The 24,864-nt window shown below is 39.4% G+C and overlaps 1 protein-coding gene across 4 annotated transcripts in view; it reads left to right on the top strand.

Annotated features, from left to right (window-relative positions):
* Positions 1-24,864, top strand: part of SGCD (sarcoglycan delta) — a 952,032-nt gene that overhangs the window by 727,043 nt on the left and 200,125 nt on the right. For all 4 annotated transcript variants that reach the window (XM_032337204.1, XM_032337202.1, XM_032337201.1 and 1 more), the window contains one exon: positions 862-963. In XM_032337204.1, the coding sequence (XP_032193095.1) occupies positions 862-963 (102 nt within the window). The remainder of the gene's footprint in view (positions 1-861; positions 964-24,864) is intronic.

The following is a 24,864-nucleotide window of genomic DNA, read 5'->3' as shown; positions in this document are numbered from 1 at the left end:
GTGGATCCGTGAGAAGAAGCAAACTGAGGAGATTTTTAGGAGATGACCTACTATTTCATGTATCAACCAATTCTAGTAGGGAACTTGATTCAAGGAAACAAGTCTAACAAGAGAAAATAAAAATGAAATCTGAACACTGATGCTGTTATTTTATTATTTTTGGATTATATTGGATGCATTAGGATATTAGATGATATTAGGGTATTAGATGATATTATTTTAGTATTTTTTGTGGTAGAAGTGATGGTATTAGGGTTATATTTAACCAAATGAGGTAGGTATGGTGGGTATACCAGATAACAATAGCCATAAATGGATCATTGTTGAAGGTGAGTGATAATACATAGGTGTTTGCTATTGATCCTTTCGATTTTTTTATGTATTTTACTATTTCTGTAATAGAATATTTGTAAAAATGTCAGCAACTAATTTGACCTCTTTAATATTTTGTGAGCAAAACACAAAGTGTCCAAAACTAGATTCAACCAACAGACTGCAGTTCGCAATTTTTGCACAAAGTTTTGGAAACTGGACCATGGACTTTAACTGGGGGAATTATCTCTTTATCGTTTCACATTTATCTCGTGCCTCCATTCTGTCTGCAATACCTAGCAAAAGGGCTTTGACTAGGGGGCATTACAGATTGCTTGGAATAGAATTTTCTCAGAATAAGTGAGCGAAGAGGGTAATATGCATAATTGCTTTGAACAAAACCTCCTAGTATTTTATTGGACCCCCTCTTATTCCATATCTCAAAAAAAAAAAAAAGGCAGTAACTTTGTTTCAATTTTTGAAAGCCTGAGGTTTTTTGAAATATTGGCTAATGGCATTTTCTCCATTATCTTTGTGCTTCTATTTCAGGATGGAATGGGGAATTTGAGAATCACAGACAAAGGTCTAAAACTAGAAGGAGACTCCGAATTCTTGCAACCTCTCTACGCCAAAGAAATCCAGTCCCGACCAGTAAGTACTTCCATGAGAAAAAGGAATGGTGGTTTCTCTGGCATCTAAATCTGGGGGAATTTATCAGCCATCAGCTGCGTATAGAGCATCATGGGAGGGAATGGTAATGTAGGTAGTAGGATTTGATCAAATCACAAGTCTTGAGCATAATCCCTGCTGTGGTACTGTACACAACTGTGATGACCTCTCTGAGCCTTTATTCCTGCCAAAGGTAGGTGATAACCTCTGTTAATGAACTATCGTAGGTTATGCTGCAAATACGCCGAGAAAGGAAATGTGGAAGTGCTTTAGGTACTATACAAATCCAAGAAAGTTTTACTATCTTTTTTTAATTGTCAAGTGCTTTAAATACTGCCTTTGGAAACATAGAAGTAGAATTTTGCTTTTCATTAAGACTTTGGACAGTGTAGCCAATGTTGGTTAGAATCACTCAATATGTCAACAACTGCGCTCTAACATAACAGTCTAGCGTGCATGCTATGTTCCATGCACTTTGTTGTTTTGTGTGCATTATCGTTACCGAATTTAATCCATACACCAGTCCACAGGGTTGGCAATTATTGTCACCTCTGTTTTACAGATTACAGAATTGAGCCTTAGAGAAGAGCTGTGTTCAGAGCCACATACTTAGGAAGTAGTAGAGTAAGAACTTCAGGGCAGGAAGTCCAGTTCTGAAGCTTTTCTGTTAACTAGAGTCCACTACATAAACTTTTATGCTCATTCTTTGTTTTTGTCATGAGAGAAAGGATTTCTAGATATTTTGCTTTTATTAACCAATATTATCAAAAGTAATTTTTGTTTTTGAGCGTGGGTTTTTTTTTTTCCCAATTGTTTCTTTGACTTCGTTTGGTCTTTTGTTTGTTGGTGGAGTGGTGGGATTTGCTGGTTCAAAAGGATTCTGAATGCATTAGCTCTTCTGGGGTTGGTTCAGGTCCCCGTGCAAACAAAAAGTAATATAAAAGGTCCCTAAAACCTTATTTGCATAAGTCTGCCTTGATGAGCATAATTAATGAAATTCAGCAACTTGGTATAGTGGATAATTTTATCTGAATGTTATCTCAACTACTGAATGCTATTAACCTGGGTGAAACTACTGAATTGCCAGTACGTTTACTTCCTTGTGTGCCTAGTAAAAGGGAGGGAGCCATGATGTTAAAATTTTCAAAGAGAGCAAATCAGTTCAGCCACCCTATTGGTGATTATAAAATTTAACTGGAACTCATCACCCACTGGGTTAGGCACTGAAGTACCAAGGGTACTATAAATATATCCATCACCTTGAAGAAATCATATTCTGGAAGGAATCATGAGATAAAGCTATAAGGAGAGTCAGGTGATGATTCTATGTTAAATAGAATGGAGACAGTTAATTTCAAGCATTTAAGAAATCACCATTTTTTTTAACACTTTATTTATTTATTTGACAGAGAGAGAGAGAGACAGCATGAGAGGGAACACAAGCAGGAAGTGGGAGAGGGAGAAGCAGGCTGAGCAGGAAGCCTGATGCAGGGCTCAATCCCAGAACCCTGGGATCATGACCTGAGCCAAAGACAGACACTTAACCGACTGGGCCCCCCAGGTGCCCCCAAGATCACTATAAAAATTGCTGCAAGTTATATTTCTCCCAGCCTGGCAAGCTGGCTAGTTAAATTATCTTCTGAGTTATTAGTTGTACTTCAGATTGATTTTATCAGTGTTAAACTTTTTTTTTTTTTTTTTAGTATTGTTGATACAATGTTATATCAGTTTCAGGTGTATAACATAGTGATTAAACAAGTTGATATATTATGCTATTCTCATGACAAGTGTAGCTACTATTAGTCAACGTAGTTACTATTAGTCAAGGTTCAATATTATCATAATATCATTGGCCATGTTACTTATGCTGTGCCTTTTATTCCTGGGATTTATTCATTGCAGAACTAGAAGCCTGTGCCACCCTCTCCCCTTCACTCATTTCCCCATCCCTAACTCGTCTCCCCTCTGGCAAACAGTTTGTTCTCTGCATTTATAGATCCAATTTAGCTTTCTGATAGTTTATTCACTTGTTTTTTTCACATTCCACATGTGACTGAAATCATATGGTGTTTGTCTTTCTCATCTAGCTTAGTTCACTTAGCATAAAATCCTCTAGGTCCATCCATGTTGTCGCAAATGGCACGATCTCATTCTTCTTATGGCTGCATAATATTCCTCTGTGTGTGTGTGTGTGTGTGTGTGTGTGTGTGTGTGAACACTACATCTTCCTATTCTGTATCAAACTTATTTAACTTACAAGTTTGGACCGATAATTTCTACTAATGTCAGCCCCCCTTATTTTGTAAAGGGCCTAATAAGCAAATATTTTAGACTTTTTTTTTTCCTTTTCGACAACTCCTTAAAAATGTAAAAAAAAAAAAAATTATATTGAGGGCCACCAGACAAATAGACTGTAGATTATAGTTTGCCAAGCTTCTAAACCATATTAGCGATATTTCTATAAATATATATATGATCTGGCTAAAATGCATGTGGTACAAGGGAGAAGATTTTGAAGTCATGGCTAAAATAATTGATATGTTGCATAAAATACCCTGAGAGAAGTTTCTTTGATATTGAAATTAGGGGCGCTTGGGTGGCTCAGTGGGTTAAAGCCTCTGCCTTCGGCTCAGGTCATGATCCCAGGGTCCTGGGATCAAGTCCCGCAACGGGCTCTCTGCTCAGCAGGGAGCCTGCTTCCTCCTCTCTCTCTCTGCCTGCCTCTCTGCCTACTTGTGATCTCTGTCTGTCAAATAAATAAATAAAATCTTAAAAAATCTTAAAAAAAAGATTTTTTAAGTTTTTACTTATTTATTTGACATAGAGAAAGACAGCAAGAGAGGGAACACAAGTAAGGGGGAGAGGGAGAAACAAGCTTCCCGCCAAGCAGGGAACCCAATGCAGGGCTCCATCCCAGGACCCTAGGATTCTGACCTGAGCCGAAGGTAGACACTAAGCCCCCTGGGTGCTCCATAAATTTTTTTTTAATTTTAAAAAAGGAATAGAGGAGGACACCTGGGTGGCTCAGTTGGTTAAGCTCTGCCTTCATCTCAGGTCATGATCTCAGAGTCCTGGGATCAAACCCTTCATCGTGCTCGCTGCTCAGGTGGACATTCGGCTTCTCCCTCTGCCTCTCCCCCCAGCTCATGGGCTCGCATAACTCTCTCTCTGTCTTTATCTCTCTCTCTCTCTCTCAATACATTTTAAGAAAAGATTATTTTAATCTTGAAAAATCAGTGAGTTAGGCTCAGTGCTTTCATATCACCATTTAAGGAAAATAAAGTGTCAGAATTCACTGTTTTTCATTGTTCTTAAGAAAGTATTTTCCTTCCAAAAAATAAATAATAAATAAAGCTCTTTTAGCTTAAATGTTTCTGACAACAAAATAAGTATGTTCTCTCTGAAGGGAAAAAAAAAAAAAGGCATCAGAAATGCATATACAGTAAAATCCACCGCTATGTTCCATGGGCTCTCACCGAAACAGTGCCCATATCTGTCCCCTTGTCCCCTCTCCCCCAACACATGCCGCCTGAGGGCTCCAGCCAGCATCCTGCCCCACCTGCACCACTGTGAGTGCCTCCTCCCTCTCCACCACCTTTCTTTCATAGCCTCAAAATCCAAATCGTAGCCCAAGTGGGCTTTTTAAAATGTCACATCTCTCCACCCTTTACCAAGGATTCTGTTAGCTTCCCACTGCACCTGGAATGAACTCCTACCTCCTTGCTAAGGGCTATACAGTTCTCTCCTAGATGTTTTTCATGGGGGGTGCCTTGTGTTCATCCTGTTCTCAGTTTAAATGTTGCCATTCTAGAAAGACCTTCCTTGCTAAGCACAACAGCCATAAATAAAACATCACCCTGTTGTGTTTTTTTTTACCCCTTTGTAACTGTCATCATTTGACATTCATATTTGCTCAGAAATACAAATTGGCAGAGCGGGAGATTGTGCTAGTATATTCCCTAGTATATTTTCCTAGTATATTTTCCCTAGTATATTCCTGAACCCCCACTGCTGTATCTAGCACACACTATGTGCTCAGTAGATACCTGTGAAATTGAAAAATAAATTATAAAAATAAAGTATCACTTAAATCTATCTTGTAGGGTCAAGCACAGTTAACAGGTCAGTGTACTTTTTTAGGCATTTCTCACAAGGATATTTTTAAAATAGAACCATACTTTGCATACTCTTCTTCTTGCATACCTTTTTTTCCCTCCAAATAATACATTAACAGTAAATTTTCTGTATCTAAATAATATTTAACAGTTTAAGAGCCTTTGTGAGGCAGAATTAACATGGAATAAATTATACCTATTTAAAGTGTGTATTATGGTATGTTTTTGCATAGATATTTACACATGAAACCATCACCACAATCGAGGTAGTGAACAGATTACCCTGAAGACTTTCTCCCATACCCCTTTTTAAGCCCTCCACCCTGTCCACAACCAATGTGTCATATGCTTTCCATCCTGCCCATTACTTTGCATTTCTTAGAACTTTTCATAAATGGACTCATATAATTTTCATATCTGAATAATTTTAAGAATGCATGTCTACATGGTTTTATCAAGATCTCTTAACCATTTATTTAATATCCAACTTCAAGAAGAATTTTGCCTGTAATTGGGCTATCTTGGCTTTCCTGGGTAGAGCAGAAATGGCTCAGGGCACAGACCTTGAATATTTCCCTTTTAGATGATATTAGAACACTGAGAAGGGACTAGAGAAGAGCACGGTAGGCTTAACAGCCAAGGTAGAATTAGTTTCTTTGGATTTTCACAAAAAGTGAATTGAAAAGGCAGACGAATGAGATCACAACCTGGTAACTTAGTCTATAGGGCTCCCCTTCCGTCAAAGCACAGGGTAATTGCTAACTGAACAGAATTGGGGTTCTGGGAGCAAAGAAGGTGAGGAAGGATTGTTGGGTAGGCAACCAATAGAATTTGCCTTATAGATGGATTCATCACCTCACAGGGTGCTTGTTTGACCCTCACATGTAGCATTTTCTCCTTTCCCTCCTGGCAGTTGCGGCTCGTTGGTTTTTTTTCTGATACATCTGACCATTGCTTCTAGACCACCTCTGGGAGGCTCTTCTCAGAAGAAGTATTTGCAGTGTCATTTCCCTATAGATCACAGCTGCCTTTATTTCTTATTGCCATCAAAAAGAGATTAGTGCCCAGTTGAACAAGATTACTCAGCCCCTCTGAACGAGGATAACTAATGAAGTAATACTTCATTCTGCTTTTGTGTTTCATTGATCTGTGAGGAATTGGGATTGGTTAAGCAATCCACACAATGTTTCATACTGTATCAGATTTCATTATTGAAGGTTGCAGTCCTGTAAAGTCACGACAAATTGATTAGTGTGATAGCAATCACTCTAGAAGATAAATTAATGAGAAAGGGTTCATGACTACAAAAACTTCCGTTAGGGAATTGAACGAAAGTCCCAGGACGTGCTGACTTTACCCACATGGATGCATAGTTTCTGTAAGTATTGTGCAGCTCAGAAAACAGATTGAAAAGGACATGCACCAAATTAACTATTCTACCGTGACATCCAAAGACCAGCCTGTCTCTAAAAATACTAATTGAATGCATTTAGCACAGAATGTTGTAGAGTTAGGGGAGTTATTGCCAAAAAACTCTGTTTCTAAATCTACATTTCAGTGTGATAGGCATCTTTTTAATTGCCAAATACAACTACAAAATTTTGGCAAGATCTACTAGTAGATAGGTTGAATGAATGAAAACTTAGGAGACCTTTACTCTTAGATATCATTTTGAACAAAAATGGTGAATCCCATCTTTGAAGAGACTGCTTATCTTACTTTCCACGATGCTGCAACTAGATGGTACTTTAATGTGACTTATGTGAAGTGACAAGGAAAGGCCAACTAGCATTTCTCGGGCAGCTACTCTGGGTATGCTGTGCGGGAAAGCTACACAGTGAATTTTTTTCTATATTCACTTCATACTATACTTGGGGTGGGTCTAGGGGTCCTAGCCCATTGCTTATATAGAATTTACAAGTTTAGGAGAGGAGGAGTAGAAAAAGAAGTTGGAGAAGGGGTTAAAAAAAAAAAAAAGAAGTTACTTTCCAAGAATCAAGTAGGAAATTATTATATAAGACTTGAGATTTATGTCTTTTAAATTTCCTTATCCTACAAAAACCCACGTATTTTAAGATGTCCTTATTCACTTAAACCTATGTGATCATTATCATATTATATTTAAGTGGGGTTTTTAAAAGTTGCCTGTGCCAAGAGACAGTACCGCACCATGGTTAAAGCCATAAGCTGTATTGTTGAACTCAGATGGTAGCAAGTGCTACCATTAGACTGATGAGTGACCCTTGAGCAGTTTCTTAATTTGGCAAATCCTTGTTTCCTTGCCTGTAACACTGATATTAATACCTACATCATGGTGTTTGTCAGTAAGATCATGTTTGTAAAGTGCTTAATATAGAACTTGACAGGAAGTGAGTGTTCCCAAAATGGTAACTCCTGCTCTTGCCCCCTTCTGATGGGGACAATGACAGCGACGATGACCAGGACAATGACAGAAACTGTCACCGTCAGCATCATTATCGTGTGGCCCCCATCTCACCTGTTGTTTGACCTTGCTCCGAACCAGATGGTCTTTCCTCTCTTTCTCCAGTGTTGTTTTAATGACAGACTTAGTGCCCTCCCAGGGAACGCATTTCATATACAACAGCTTTTAGCTTTAAATTTTTCTTTCACTGAGTTACACTCTTCTGATGTTCAACTCACCTTTTTTCTCATTCTTCTGCTTAAACTGTTTTATTAGTGGCACAGTCTTTCTTTTAATTTTTTTCTTTTTCCAATCTTTCTGAAAAAAAAATAGTTTTATAGTACATGCCAAGTACATTAAAAAATGCTTTTATACTTTGATCCAGTAATGACATTTCCACACATTTTCAATCAAGAAAAAGCCAACTGTCGTAAAATATTTCAAAATGAAAACACACACACCTGCCAGTGCTGTACAGAAACCAGGCTAAGGACTGGTTCCTATGAAAGTCTGAATTCCCCATATAAAATTGGGTTTGAGGGTATCCAGGTTATGAAAGTTTAGAAGCTCCCGTATTCTCCTTGAAAGTCTGAGCTGGTCATCCTCACTGTGCATGTTTATATTTGGTTATGTTGTCTCTTGTTTTATGGAAAAATGAGCTTTTTAAATTCTACTTTTTATTTTAGTATGATGTGAATTAAGATTTATTCCACCAGCCTGAATTACCAAGACATATGTAGGCTGGAAGGTGAAAGCCTCTAGAAGTCAGTTAGACCAATCACCTCATTTAACAGATAGGGCCCCAAAGGCTCAGAAAGGTGGGAGGATATACCCAAGTTCTACCTAGTAAAAGAATGAAAATGCAGAATTGCAGTGTTCTTCCATACCAACACACTGTATGGTAAATGATTTTCTCACGACACTGTTCAGTACAGTAAAGTTGAGTTATACATGGCCATTTCCCTCTTCTGAGGAATAATTTCCTGGAAGGTATATTAATTTCCTAAGGGATTCAAAAGCACTCAAAAAAGGGAAACTGGAACAATAGTGGATAATGCAACAAGAGCAAGCTTCATTATGCCTCATCGAGTCACTGAGAGGATATTCTCTACTTCAGAAACTTATTGTGAGGTAACTTCAGTGACCTACTTTATAAAGTATTAAGTAGCTCTTGCTGTGAAAACTTATGACACAAGTTGCAAACTAAATCCATCCCACAGATATAATTTACTTGCCTGACACAGTATTTTTCTTAATATGAATTTTTTCTAATATTTAAATATCTGGAGATTGCACATTTTTTTAAAAAAAATCTACATTTTCTGATCTTAATTTAAAAATTAAAAAAACAAACAAAGTAAAAACACACACACACACACACACACACACACCAAAATCTGGAGAGTGATTTGGTAGTTCTAGGGGCTGGAGCTGAGTAGAAGCTGCCTGGGCATTTGTTCTCTGGTGGGCCTCAGTCTCCACCAGGCACTATTGTATCCTACCCAAACTTAAGCCATTAATATGATGGGTCCCTGCCACCCTGATTTATGAAACTGAGAATTCATGGATCTTGTCCTGCAGGACTTCAGAAATTAAGTTGACCTCTTAAGAGTCATAGTCACTCAAAAAAAAAAAAAAAAAGATTTATAGACACTCATGACTCGCTATTCCTCACTATGCATTTGGTTGCTTTCTTTTTTTGCCCTGGTTTCTCCTAGTGGTCAGGCTCCTGTGGGTTTTGAAATTGTTTATAAGCCTGGCGACATGGGATAGCAGCAGCAGGGCTTCCTGAGGCTGAGGCTCTGGCCCACGGTAGCCATCCCCCTTCCCGAGTCTTCTAGAACATGCCTTCTTTTTATCTTGCTCCTCTCACCACTACAGAGCATGACTGGGGAGGAGGCAGACTGTTGAAAACTGAGAACCAGCATTCTCAGCCTGAGACAAAAAAAATAAAAATAAAAAGTAGCATGAGATGGCAGACAAGTGTAAGCTTCGGCTAAAGAGGCTGGGTTGATGATTTAGTGGCCTTAAAAGGAGCCGGGTCTCTGGTTAGTTTAGAAACCAAACGAAGGCTGCGGTGGCTTCTTCTCAGTAAGCAAAACAGCTTCAACTCCCAGCTGAACATATTGCACATAAAACAGTATGTTCTATGCCGCTTGCATGGAACATGAGCATCTTGCTGTCTTTAATTAAGAAGTTAACTGGACCATGAAGTATTGCCCGAGTAAATAAAAGTGATTTGTACTAAGTTGGAGGGGTGCATACGACATCTTTGCATTTCTTGGTTCACACATAAATTATGGAGATTATTAAAAAATGGAAGGGTCATCTATGAGCCCATCTGCCCTATGAAGCTGATCGCCATTCCCGAAATATATCTGTTTGTGTATTGTAATTTATTGTGGACAATAGTGTGAACCAGCTGCTTACTCATTTTTTTTTTTTTTTTAAAGCAGACAAACAATCTTAAGTAGATCAACGCTTTACACTGTGGTGGGTTTGTTTGTTGATCCTGGGAAACAGAGAGAGTGGTTCATACGCTTTTGGTTGCTACAGAATTAATAGGGGCTGATAGGGTTTTTGTTCTTCCTTTAATTTGGGAGAAATTGACTGCCTACTTTTCTTAAATGAGGGTCTTGCTGGAAATATGAGTTACGGAGGTCTTTGGTCCCATCTCACTTGGAACATAATATCCAGTTTTGGTAGACGTCATTCCAAATTTCACACAAGGCTGAGGACAGACGTCTGATTGTCTGATTTGAGGGCCACTGGTCAGGGAGGTGGCCCCATATTTTTCTTTCTTTCCTGTTGTGGTCTCCACAGGTCCACTATTCAGATCTCATTTATTTAAAGACTCAGAAATGTGTATTCATGCCAGGCCCCTACTGCAAATAGTCTGTGCCCATTCATGCTCCACAAGGATTTCACATAGCTTATAAGAACTACTTACAGTCATATAGTAACCACATATATGATGGGTTAACATCGGGAAAAATAAAAATTAGAATAAAAGGCAGAGGTGGGAGCAGTGTAATAGAACACAGGAGACAGGCTAGAACATCAGTGTACTTGGTCTTGCTAAGCCTGGAGTTTGATTTTAAGTTTCTCAACAGAGATGCACAGTCCGTTGGGTGCAGCCTTCCATGGGTGCCCTCTCAGATGATACAACATCCAGGATGGAGAGGACAGATAAGGCTGGCGGCTTAGTGTCCTAGAAAGTACACCAGATTCAAAGTGAAGGAATCTGAAATTTCTTCTTATTGTCCTGTGGGTCCACAGTGAATGCTTAGCAAGTCATTCCTATTCTCCCTCAGTTTCTTTCTCTGAACTAAAATGGTGGGACATGATCACTGGTTTCCTACAACTTTTTTTTTTTTTTTTTTTTTTAAACCATGGGATCTTTCTTAAGCCAAATTTGTCTGTGACCCCAAAACCAGACAAGATAGAAGCTCAGCAGCTGGGTCTGGGCGGGGGCTGGAGGACTGCAGCCTGTTGCCCCACCCACCTAGGCTCCCTGCCACCAGCCACATGATGCCTGGGCCATAGGGGGTTCCCCACACCGCAGTCTGAGAACTGCCAGACTGGATGAAAACCTAGCCGTGCTTCATTTAGGTCTCTGCTTAGATGGCACATTCTCATGGATGCCTGCTTTGACCACTTCATCAAAAATAAATCCCTTACCTGGTAGCTTTATTTTCCTTCATTGTAGGTATTACATATGAGTTACACAGGTATATTTTTTCCATCTATTAAATGTATTCTATTCTATAATTATATATTTACCTATTTCCTTCCCCTATTGCTATATAATCTCTGTGATGGCAGAGACATAGAAAAGTAGTTACCAAGTGATGTGTAAGTGCAGACTCTGAGGGGCGCCTGGGGGGCTCATTTGGTTAAACATCTGCCTTAGGCTCGGGTCTTGATCCGGGGGTTCTGGGATCAAGCCCTGCATCGGGCATCCTGCTCAGCAGGGAGCCTGCGTCCCCACCTTCGCTCTGTCTGCTGCTCCTCTGCTTGTGTGCTCTCTCTCTCTCTCTCTCTCTCTGTGTCAAATAAATAAAATCTTAAAAAAAAAAGAGAGAGAGCAGGCTCTGAAGCACCAACTTCCTGGAGTAATATCCTGACTCTTCAGCAAATTTCTTCACTTTTTCTATGCTTCACTTCATTTGTAAAATTTACATTGATATTTGTAAAATGGTGCTACCTCATAAGTTTATTACAGGATCAGAAAAGTTAACTTATTTTACATAATTATGTACGTTTTACTGCTTATAGAACAGTGCCTTGAGTGTAGAGCACTATATGAAATTTCAACATAATTATTTATTATTTGCTTTGTTTACCACTACGCCTTTGTCTAGACTAGTCCATGTTACTGGTAAAGCAGATTTGTGTGTAAGTGTCTGTGTGTGTGTGTGTGTGTGTTGCTTAAATAAATGAATGAATGTTCTATTAGGATACTTCTGGTTCAAAGATTCTATAAAAGCTTCCCATCTCGGGTAGAGAGACAAAGACAAGTTCTCTTTTATAGGACCTTCTAGATTGATTATCTGTACCAGCCACACACCACGAATCCTATTATGTCAAAGAGGACATGAACCGCTCTACAGCATGAGACTTTGGGAAAGCGGGACAGACTAAGTGGAAGGAATAAAAGTGGTGTGAAAGGTACTAAAAGCCCATCTTTCCCTACTTTGCAGTTCGGCTCAGCTATAAGTTTTGATTCATGCCATCCACAGGCTAATGAAAGCTCCCAAGAGTGGAGCTATGTACTACAGACAGTGAAGTATAAGGGAATAAAATGAGTCCTCCCGGCCCCTCACATCCTTGAGCTTCTCTTCATCATCACAGTGGCACATCAGCGTTGTCTAACTCCCAGTTTCGGGAACATCCCAGCTGCCTATAATGACTCTGGTGCAAGCCTGCTCTGGTGCAAGCCTGCTTAGTTCCTAAATAACACTGAAAAGGCAAAAGTGCTCACCAGAGTCTGCAGTGGTTTGGCTTATATTCCTTTCATGGTAGGAGGAGTCCTACTTCAGGGAGGAGGCATCTCACAGCCCATGATGCTTGCTGAATATTTGGGGAGTATAATGAGGAGAAAAGCCAATTTTCAGAAGAAGGATGTTTTAATACATTCTTAAAAGTTGTATTGTTCTTCACCCCTAAACGGGTGGCAAAAATATCATTTTAAAAAAATTGCTTCGGGGGCGCCTGGGTGGCTCAGTGGGTTAAAGCCTCTGCCTTCGGCTCAGGTCATGATCCCAGGGTCCTGAGATCGAGCCCCGCATCGGGCTTTCTGCTCAGCAGGGAGCCTGCTTCCCCCCCTCTCTCTCTGCCTGCCTCTCTGACTACTTGTGATCTGTCAAATAAATAAAATTTAAAAAAAAATTGCTTCGATCAAAACATGCTCCTCTCTTGGCAACTTTCATTATCCCCAGAAGCTTGCAATTGCTGTGGGTATGTTGCAATGTTGTTGTTCTTAATTTTTAAGAACTTGTTCATTTGTCAAAAAACAGTGATAATTTTTTCAGGAGATGTAATTTCAGGGGCTGAGAGAAACCCCTTCTTTGCCATATAAAATTATAAGCAAATACTTAACTCTTACTTTGATTTTCTGATCCCCATCAGTGACAGGATATAGCCTTTTGATCCAGTGCTCTGTAAATTATCACCAGTGATGTTTGAAATGGCAGTTGCCTAAATTATGAGTGTGGGACTTTCCATTTCCAGGGATGATTCTGTTTTTATCAGCAGTGATTCTGCCTCTAGGCAAATACCAAATGGTCCACGAACTAAACGAGGCTTTTAAGACTAATAAATATTTTGCAGATGTACTTGTTGCATTTTGGAGAGAGAGGAAGAGGTAGACTGATAAAACCCACCATGTTGAAAGAATGGGACCCGCAGACCTCTCTGTTTTTTTCCCCTCGCTATGTGCTCTACCTATAAAGCCACAGCTTTCATTTTGGAACATCGAGAGTAGGGAAAACCAAAAAAGTGGCATCTCTACAGTAACAGATAAGTTACAGATGGTCTGATAATTGCAGTTTTCCAATTTCAAACTGTGTAGATTGGTTTTAGCACTTGGTTAAGACTTAGGCAGTTGTGTTGAGAAATACGAGAGAAATGTTAGGGGAAGATGAATTATCCTTCAATAGCACCCCATTAACAGATGAGAAACGCCTGCGTACGCACTCATATCATTGGATGGATGTGGAGTTTCCATGTTTGTTTCTCACTTCAGCTGTGAACAAACCAGAGTTTTTCATTTCTTAGCCTTCTTGGTTAACTCTTGGCTGGTCTGACTACGCAAGCTTCCTGAAAGGTGAAAGGTGGGGTTCACTCCCGATGTAGTTGACTGCTGTCACAAGGCTTCATTCAAACACCAGATGTTTCTTTCATCACATCTTAGTAGTGCTCTGGTTATGGAGATGCCGGAAGAAGTTTCATGAGAAGGAAACCAAATGGGATGACATCACAACAGAGTTACTATAAAAAGATGGTCAGAGGCAGCATCATTGTATTTAGTGCAAGACAATTCCCTGCTCTCCGTGGGTGAAGGTGGTGGAAACTGTTTCTCTCCAGGGTTCCTACCACCACAGCTGGCCATGGTGTTCATGGTCATGTGGGATCCAACAGTGTTGATTATCTGGCAAGATATGTGGTTTCTATTTTTGTAAAATCAAAAAGTGTGTCATTTAAGAATCACCCCTGAAAGAGTCTTAAATCACAAGAGTACACTTTCCATGGCTCTGTGTGTCTAACCTTGTACAGTAAGCTTAAGGCCAGGAAAACACTGAGGTTAGGGTGATGGAAGCAGGAATAGGCCCTGCAGATGCCTGGACTATTGTGTCCAGGTACTAACAATTTGCTACCAGGATATGGGCAGTGGTTAGAGAAGTTTAAAGCATTGCTGAGTGCCTGTGGGATTTTGCTGTGTGACTTCAATACATTTTAGAAGATCTGCTGTTCTGGAGATTAAGTGAACTCATAGGTGCAAAATCACCTAGGAGAGATCCCTGCCCATGGTAATTGCTCATAAATGTGTGTTGAATTTGAATATAAATAATATGTGATTAGGTTGTCGTGTTTTAAAAGCTAATGGCTACAGTTCGAATGTAAAATTTTCTCATTTATTCCTTACAATAATTCCTTAGAAGGAACCTATTATTCTGATCTTCTCTTTAGAGATGAGCAAATACAAGGGTCAAGGGAGAAGACACCCCTAATTTTCCAACCCGCGTTGTCGTGAACACCCATAATCTCAACTGTGATGTGTATTACCTTGGGATAGTAAGCAGTACTTAGATGTTGGTCTGTGCTGTTTACCTGATCTTCTTTCTCTGCAAGACTTAAAAAGTGCAGGACCCTTGTCAGTTTCATGAAAAGGAGAGCATCTTATTTTCCTTTTGCTGTCAATTGCTGTCTCTCTGGCCATTCCTTGGACCCCTTCACAGGGCCTCCATTCTATAGGTCTGCCTCACACAATCACAACTTTCTTTGGACGCCATTTTTTTCCCCCATTCAAACCCCCAGGATCTCCCTACACCATTACTTTTCTCTGGCCGTCCATTCTGTTAGAATGATATTACAGTATCTATTCAGAAATAACTGAGGACCCATGGGCTGATTAGGTCTTATTCTAGGAATGTGCCCATGTTGGTCCAAATATCTTAAGTTCTATAGCTGTGATTTTGTCCAGAGCCTTACACTACAAGTTACTGGCTTCTCATTCTGAACCCATCAAGATGGAACAAAGATAAATTTATAAAGATCTACAGAAATTCCAAATTTCCCAAGATCTGGTCTTTCTTCTTTTTTTTTTTTTTTAGGTTTTTTTTAAAATTTTTTTTAAATTTATTTTTTATTTTCAGCATAACAGTATTCATTATTTTTGCACCACACCTCCCACCCCCTGCCCCTTCAAAACCCTCAGATTGTTTTTCAGAGTGGATCTGGCCTTTCTTAACTCCGGTTCCTTATCTGAAACTATAGAACACAGAAAATATGAGTGACTGTTTTATCAATTCTTCCAATTCTTCGAATAGCCTGTAGCATCCTAGATTCATAGGAGAGAAGTTCATTTATTATACATAGTGGATGTCTTAAGGTATTAGAGCTTAATTACCTCTGGGAACCCCTTTGGAGAAAGGATTCTGTTGTCTTCATTCTAAATTCAACTTCCCTTACAAGTTCTTCAAATATAATAAGTATAAGACCCCACTACCATGCTTATTCCTTAAGCTATCTCTTCTTTTCTTATCAACCTGAACTGACATATTTATAATAGTACCCTATAGTGCTGTAAGTGTTTTGGGAGAAAATTTTCTTCTTCTTGTAAGATGAACACTTTTCTTTCATCTCCTTCAGGTGTTATGGTGGGCGTGCAGGTCAGTCAGTGTAACACTTTTAATTTATATATTTTCTTGGTCCAGCAGTCATTAATAACGGCCTATAGAATAACTGAATGTCTCTCTTATCATCTGTATAATTTATAATTAGATGCAGACACTGTATTTCGACACCATCTACATGTTCATCATTCTGGGTGTTTTTACAGTGAAAGTTCACATGGTGAACTTGTCTGGTCCTACCCCCCTCCATCCAGCCATCTGGTATGCCCCGCACTACCCGAGCCCTGTATACACATGGAACTCTGACTTCCCTATGTTTTCAAAACCGTGGTGTATCTAACCTTTCTCTGTGTTCAGTCTTACTCTTGCACTGCTCTCCTGGTGGGAAGCACCTGAACCTGCTCTTGGCCTTCCTGACTTCTAAATCATCCTTTTGGTTGTGGGCTTGCCCTCAGCTGGTTTGTTACCCCCAATTCTGCTTCTCCAACCTTAATGTATACCTTCTCCCTTGACTGTGGTGGGATGAGCTCTCCCTGTTAGATTCTGTAGATTCCAGCCATCCTGGATTATCACCCTCCCTGGATTCCTCTAGTGTCTGTGTGGTAATACTCTCTCTGGATATCTCTGTCCCGTTGGAAGACTTGAAACAGGGTGATTGTGAAAGCAATATAGCACAGTAGCAACCTGCATGTGAATTCAGAGTCAGACTAAAACTGGGTTTGAAGCCTGGCTCTGCTACTCACTCTTTGTAACTTGGGCCATATTACTTGATGTCTCAAGCTTCAGTTTCTCCCTCCATAATATGGAGTAACTATAGTATCATACAGTTGTCTTGAAAATTAAATGAGAGGACAGACAGGGTGCCTAGAGTAGTGCCTGGCACTTATCCCCTGTAGATAGGCACTATTAAAATTAAAAGCTTTATGGTAGAAGAAAACCCAGAGACAGGTCTTGAAGGATTGGTAGTTTGGGCACCACTGTGTCGTTGAAAATACAAATAACATTCCTTATATTCATCTCCATTTGTTAATTCCACTTACATTGGTCAGATGACTGGTTTTGAATTTTACCAAAATTGCACCCTTTGAGCCGAAGCAAATGGAAAGGGAAATCTCTCTTTCCCAGAAGTCAAAAGCCATTTTCTAAGAGGTGTCTGTCCAACCCATACATGCAAATGCTGCTGTGATGGTTTCATCAGCGGTTGTTCAGAATATTACACACCAGTGTTAGCCTTAAAGAATGATACCGGGGCTGTTGCCTCCTGGTTCATGGGGTGTACCCACAAGGAAAAATAGAAACAAAAGCAAAGGTAGGTAGCCCCACTTGGCACAGTTGATTGACTTTAATAGGTCCTGATTATGCTGCTCATATTCCATGAAATTAAAAAGCTTACAAATGTTATGAGCCATTACCCTTCCATTTAAGGGAGCTTATGACATGTTAGCAACATTTAATGAAATTCTTTTCAAAATGCCATCGGCAGACTCACTAAGATTCCATGTTGAAATTCAACTTGAAGAATTGTCTGGGAAGGTTTGTTCTCTCCCTACCTGTCTTTGTAGTGTAAGGAGCCCACCTCAATCCCAAGAGAAGTTTCTCATCAGTCAGAGGGTGTTCTGTGTGTTTCAAGAAGTGTTTCTGCTTTGGCCATGAGAGTGTTTTCCAGTTTAAGAGGAGATTACAAAGACTGACTTGTTTGTGTTTGTGCTTACAGTGGGAGCTCAGAAGAGCCTGCATTTTCGCACATTGACAAATTTCAAAGCTTAAGTCCTTTTCTATTCTATTTGTTGAAGATCTAAAATATTTTAGCAAATATTCAAAAATGTTTTTGCCTGCCCTATCTTCAGCGAACTCTTACAATATAATTTGGGAGATAAGACTTGGTGCAAGAAGACAACTAAAGCATAGGAAATGAGATAAATCCTAGATTATATGGTACTGAATATTTGTACAGTAAAAGTTCAAAAAATAAAAATATTACAGTCAGTCGAGGGGAAATTTTTATAAAGTATAACGATGAGTAGTGAGACACAAGTTATTTAAGAAGAATTAATTCTTTCTGCTAAATCTTGCATATTAACTTTGATGATGGGGATATTTCATAGCCATATCCATTATTTTGTCTCTGATTCAGAAGGCTTACTAGCCATGTGTTTCCTGTACATTTTCCTTAAATCGTTTTGGCAGTCTTTAAAGGTAGATCATTTCAGGGGCACCTGAGTGGCTCAGGGGTTAATCCTCTGCTCAGGTCATGATCTCGGAGTCCTGGGATCGAGCCCTGCATTGGGCTCTCTGCTCAGCGGGGAGCCTGCTTCCCCCTCTCTCTCTGCCTGCCTCTCTGCCTACTTATGATCTCTTTCTCTTGTCAAAGAAATAAGTAAAAATTTTTTAAAAATAAAGGTAGATTGTTTGATCTTCATTTTATAGGTGAGAGCTAGCGTTAAAAATAATTAGGTAATTCTCTCTCCATATAGCATGTGGAGCAGTCGGAAGTCAAATCCAGATATGAACAATCCCAAAGCCTGTTTTCTATCTTGCTATCAGTCTGCTTTGGAGAACAGATTATATCAAGGCAGTGCCCATCCTGTCCCACTGCCTTGTGAGCTCCTTGCAGGCAGGAGTCCTCTCATAGGATTTATTCATTTGTCTTCCACAGCACTTAGCACTCAATGCATATGTGTTGAACATACATGTAACTGATCTGTTAAGTGAGCACGACTGGTCATTAAAATACAATTTTATTTCTGTCTGCACTATTCCTTTGAAGCATAAGTTAAGGGTGTCCTTCTCCTTTATCCCTTCTATGAACACTCGGGCACTTCCTACTGAATTTTCCACCCATTTAAAAATTATATGTGTCAGCGTGGTATTTAAAGGGATGATGCTTTAAACCTCATTCAGAATTAAATATTTCGGTTTTTTCCACCTAGTTATTCTTGACTGGTACCTTCCCACTTTGAGGAGCAGGAGCAGGGCTCTTTCAGCTGCGTCTGCTCTTACCTTCTGATTTGCGAGCTGCTAGCTCTGGTTCCAGAACCTACTTAGGATAGTGGTCGTGATAGAGGATGGGCCAGTTGTTACTTGTCGAGGTGGCTTTGTGCCCCGTGGGACTACTAGATGGTTCAGCTGACTTCTTCCATCATGAGGCATTTTCTGGATTCTTTTAAGCTTCTCAGTTCTAGAAGCACAATGCATCTTGTACAACTCCTATGAACAAAAACAGGCGAAGCATTTCATTCCTGGACAGGGTGCTTCATGCCACCCCACCCCCCCGCCCTTCCATTCCACACAGAAAACACTTGTCTCTCAGAAAGTGCCCTTGGATAAGGCTTCTCCTATCACCAGGACAGCTCCTTCTGTCCCACTGGGCCCATGCTTTATTTCTGAAAAGTAATCTACACCCCTTCCCTGACTGAGTCTGAGAGCAGCTCCATACCTCCAGTATACTCTCACATCCCCTGGTGATGGGAACATAAAGCAAGATCTGAGATCAGACTCATTCAAACCTCTTATCCCTGGGCTTGAGGTTGGAAAGTAGCAGCCCCTTCAAAAATATCTATTTGCAAATGCCCTCTCCTCCAGTGTCTTGATCTTTGCATCTTGAAACCAGTGAGGATGTTCATGGGTATTTCTTCCATCAATTCTGCTTCTTTTGACCTGTTATCTTACTTTGGAATCTCGCCATCAATTAAGTCTTAGGCCTGGTTGAAACCTTATTTATTTATTTATTTATTTATTTTAAGATTTTATTCATCATTTGACAGACAGAGATCACAAGTAGGCAGAGAGGCAGGCAGAGAGAGAGGGGGAAGCAGGCTCCCCACTGAGCAGAGAGCCTGATGTGGGGCTCAATGCCAGGACCCTGGGATCATGACCTGATCCGAAAGCAGAGGCTTACCCTACTGAGCCACCCAAGCGTCGCTGAAACCTTATTTATTTATTTATTTTTTACTGAAGTGTAATTGACATACAATATTAGTTTCAGGTGTACACCATATTGATTTGACCTTTGTCAAATTGACCTTTGACATTGCAAAATAATCACCACAGTAAGTCTGGGTATCATTTGTCACCATACGAAGTCACAACTTCTTTTCTTGTGATGAGAACTTTTAAGATTTACACTCTTAGCAACTTCCAAATATAAAATACAATATTATTGACTGCGGTAACCATGTGCTATGTTACACCCTTATGACTTATTCATAACCTAAAGTTTCTACCTCTTGATCCCCTTTGCTTATCCCCCAACCACCCTCGTCTCTGGTCATCACCAAGTTATTTCTGTATCTGTGATTTTTGTTTTGTTGGTTTGGTTTTGTTTTCTAAATTCCACATGCAAGTGAATCATATGGTATTTGTCTTTCTCTGTCTGACTTATTTTACTTAGCAGAATGTCCTCAAGTTTCATCCATTTGTCTTAAGTGGCAAGCCTTTGTTCTTCCTTCTGGCTGAATAGTTTAACACTATAAATATATACCTTCTTCATCTGTTCATCCATCAGAGGACACTTAGTTTACTTCCCTATCTTGGCTAGCATAAATGATGTGCAGTGGACATAGGGGTGCATATATCTTTTTGAATTAGTGTCTTTGTTTTTTTAAATAAATACCCAGAAGTGAAATTGGTAGATCCTATGATGTTTCTTTTCTTTTATTTCTTTTCTTTTTTTAAAGATTTTATTTATTTATTTGACAGACAGAGATCACAAGTAGGCAGAGCGGCAGGCAGAGAGAGAGGGGGAAGCAGGCTCCCCACCAAGCAGAGAGCCTGATGCGGGACTCGATCCCAGGACCCTGGGATCATGATCTGAGCTGAAGGCAGAGGCTTTAACCCATTGAGCCACCCAGGTGCCCTAGTTATTTTTTTTCTTTTTTTAAAACTTTTATTTTTTATTTAAATTCAATTAATTAACATATAGTATATTATGAGTTTCAGAGGGAGAGTTCAGTGACTCATCAGTTGTATGTAATACCCAGCGCTCATTACATCACATGCCCTCCTCCATGCCATTTCCCAGTTACCCCATCTCCCCGCCCTACCTCCCTTCCCACAACCCTCAGTTTGTTTCCCATGGTTAAGAATTTCCTGGGGCGCCCTGGAGGCTCACTCAGTTAAGCATCTGCCTTCGGCTCAGGTCAGGATCCCAGAATTGGACTCCCTGCTCAGTAGGGAACCTGCTTCTCCCCACCTCCCTCTGCCACTCTCGAGCTTGTGCACTCTCACTCCTGATCTCTTTCTGTCAATAATAAACAAACAAACAAACAAATAAAATCTTTAGAAAATAGAGGTTTGTCTTATGGTTTATCTCCCTCTTTGATTTCATCTTGTTTTATTTTTCTATCCCTTCCCCTATGATCCTCTGTCTTGTTTCTTAAATTCCACAGAAGAGTGAAATCAGATCATGTGATATTTCTACTTTTAATTTCGTGGAGAACCTCCATAGTGGCTGCACCAGTTTACATTCTCACCAGCAGTGCACGCAGTGTCCCTTCTCTCCACATCCTTATCAACACTTGTTATTTCTTTATTGAAAATGGTCATTCTGACAGGCTTGAGGTGATGTATCATTGTGGCTTTGATTTACATTTCCTGAATGATTAGTAATATTCAGCACCTTCTCAGGTACCCCAGGGTCTTTGGCCATCTGTGTGTCTTCTTTGGAAAAATGTTCGTTCACATCATCTGACCATTTTTAATCCGATTATTTTTGTTGTTGTTGCTGAGTTGTCTGAGTTTTTCATATATTTTGGATATTTACTCTTTACCAGAAACATGATTTGAAAATACGCTCTCCTGTTCAATACGTTGCCTTTTCATTGTGTTGATGGTTTCCTTCTCTCTGATGTGGTCCCACTCATTTATTTTTGCTTCTGTTGCCCTTGCCTTTGCAGTCAGATCCAAAAAATCATCACTAAGACCAATATCAGGAATCTTCATAGCTTATATTTCCTTCTAGGTTTCAGGTCTTATATTGAAGTCTTTGTGTTCATGTTGTGTATGGTGTAAGATAGTGGTCTAATTTCCTTCTTTTGCATAAAGCTGTCTAGTTTGCCCAACACTATTTATTGAAGACACCATCCTTCTGAGTTTATGTTCTTGGTTCCTATGTTCCTAATAAATGCATGGGCTTATTTCTGGGCTCACTGTTCTGTTTCATTGATATATATTTTTATGCCAATCCCACACTTGTTTGATGCCTATAGCTTTGTAGTATAGTTTGAAATCAGGGAATGTGAAGCCTCCAGATTTTTTCATCTTTTTCCACATTGCTTTGGCTATTTGGGACCTTTTTGGCTCTAGACAGATTTTAAGATTGTTTAATTTTGTGGGAAATAAAAGCCATTGGTCTTTGGATAGGGATTGCATTGAATCTTTAGATTCCTTTGAATAATATTGATTCTTTGATTAATGAGTATAGAATATTTTTCCATCTGTGTCTTCAATTACTTTCATTAATGCCTTATAGTTTTCAATATATAGGCCTTCCTCTCCTTAGTTAAATTTATTGTTAGGTATTTTATTTCTTTTCTTGTAATAGTAAATGGAATTGGTTTCTTAATTTTTCTAATAGTTAATGAACTATTTGTGTATAAAGAACTATATTTGTATATAAAAGGGCTATATTTGTGTGTAAAGAACTATATTTGTGCATAAAAGAACTATATTTTTGGATAAAGATACACAAAGTTTTGTGTATTGATTTTTAGCCTAATGTCTTATCATACTTGTTTTATAGTTCTAACAGTTTTTCAGTGGTTTTTTTATAGTTTCATATATCAAATCATGTCATCCTCAGATAGTGACATTTTTACTTCTTTTTAAATTTAGATGCCTTTTTTTTTGTCTTTTTTATCTCTAATTGATAGATATGGCTAGGACTTCTAATGCCATGTTGAATGAAAATGGCATCAGTGTGTATCCTTGTCTCATTTGTGATCTAAAAACTTTCATCTCTTTACCACAAAGTATAATCTTCACTGTGAACTTGTCACATGTGGCCTTTATTATGTTGAGGTACATCCTGTCTGTATCGCCTTTTTGGGGAATTTTTAGAGTGGATGTTGAATTTTGCCAAATGCTTTCCCTGATTTTATTAAGAAGATTATATAGTTTTTGTCCTTTTTTTTTTTTTTTTTGAATTTGTGGATGTTGAACCACCCTTGCATCCCTGAAATAAATCACACTTGTGGAGAAAGATCCTTTTAATTGTTGGATTGCATTTTTGAATTTGGTTTGCTCATATTTTGTTGAGAATGTTTGCATCTGTGTCCATGGGATATTGGCCTATAATCTTTCTTTCTTTCTTTTTTTTAATGATATTCTTGTCTGGTTTTGATATCAGGGTAATGCTGACCTCAGAAGATGAGTTTGGAAGAATTCCTCTCTCTTCAGTTTTTTGGAAGAGTTTGAGAAGGTTGGGTATTAAATCTTTGCGTGTTTAGTAGAATTCACCAATGATGTAAAGCCATCTGGTCCTGGACTTTTGTTTGTTGGGAGAGTCAGTCTCCTTACTACTAACTGGTCTGCTCATATTTTCCATTTTTTATGAAACTTTATTTTTAATATTCTCCTAAAAAATTTCTTTAATTGATTTTTCAGGGTTAAATGAATAGGAGTGCTGCCTTAACTAGTTCTGTTCTATCCTGTAAATAGGTTCTTGATAAAATGATGGAAGGAAGAAAGTGTTTATGCCCATTTGGGATGCCCAAGTAAGTAGAAAGTGAAACAGTGATTTCAATGGCCAGAGGAGAGGCATTTCTGCCTTCATGCCTTTCCTTGCCCCTTCCTTCCTCTAGGCCTCGAGAAGCACAGTGACTTTTCTTCTTGTGAGACCTAACTAAAGGAGAGACCTAACTAAAGGAGAGAAGCTAGTGAGCTTCTGTGAGCCTGTTTTGGTGTACTTCCAGAAGGAATCTTGTTTAATCAATTTTCCATGGCTTTCTCAGATCCCCAGGGTCTTTGGAATAATACATTTGGCATAACTGCCTTTGAACAAGGTAAGCTAAGTGGTTGGCTCAAGGTGATTACACTGGATATGAGGATGATGTCATTTAGGGCAATCCACTTTATTTTCTATTTTTATTTTTTATTTTTTGAAGATTTTATTTATTTATTTGACAGAGCAAGAGTACGTACAAGTAAGGGGAGCAGTAGGCAGAGGGAGAGGGAGAAGTAGGCTCCCCACAGAGCAGGGACAGGACCCTGGGATCATGACCTGAGCCAAAGGCAGACGCTCAACCTACTGAGCCACCCAGGAATCCCTCACTTCATTCTTTTAAAGGAAGAAAGCAAGCCTGCATGCTCACTTGCTCTCTCAAATAAAAAAAAATCTTTAATAACAGTGTGTAAGGGGGGTGCACACCTTGGTGACCTAGTTGGTTAAGTATCTGGCTCTTGAGTTAGGCTCAGTTCATGATCTCAGGGTTGTGGGATTGAGCCCCATGTGTTGGGCTCCTTGCTCAGTAGGGAGTCTGCTTGGGATTCGCTCTCTTCCTCTCCCTCTGCCCCTTCCCCTGTTCATACGTTTTCTCTCTCTCCCTCTTTCTCTCTTTCTCAAATAACTAAATAAATCTTTTTTTAAAAAGTAAAGAAAGAAAACAAGTATTTGAAGAGCAGATGAGAAAATCCCAAATAGACTGACCAGACTGGCATTGACTATGCCCTGCTTTTGTGTTTGTTACCTTCTTTCTGATACCTTATTTGGCTGACTGACTCTATTATCTTGGAGTATTCAAGGATGAGGGTCCAGAATGACTTTGACTTTCTGTGCCTAGAGACTTCCCTTTCATGACTGATTGGAAATACCACCTGTGCGTTTCCTGCCATTTCACTTTCTCATCTCTGTTCTCAGACTTCTGTGATTGTTCTGTTCTCAGTTTCTTACTCAGAACAGGCACTTGACAAGTGTTTGTGGACTTAAGGTGAATTAAGTTTGCAGAGCTCATATGAAAGCCACCTTCATTTCTTCTTGCCCCGCATTACCTCT

Source organism: Mustela erminea, chromosome 3, assembly GCF_009829155.1.
Source record: "Mustela erminea isolate mMusErm1 chromosome 3, mMusErm1.Pri, whole genome shotgun sequence".
Classification (NCBI taxonomy): Eukaryota; Metazoa; Chordata; class Mammalia; order Carnivora; family Mustelidae; genus Mustela; species Mustela erminea.
This window is presented reverse-complemented; position numbering and strand designations above follow the sequence as displayed.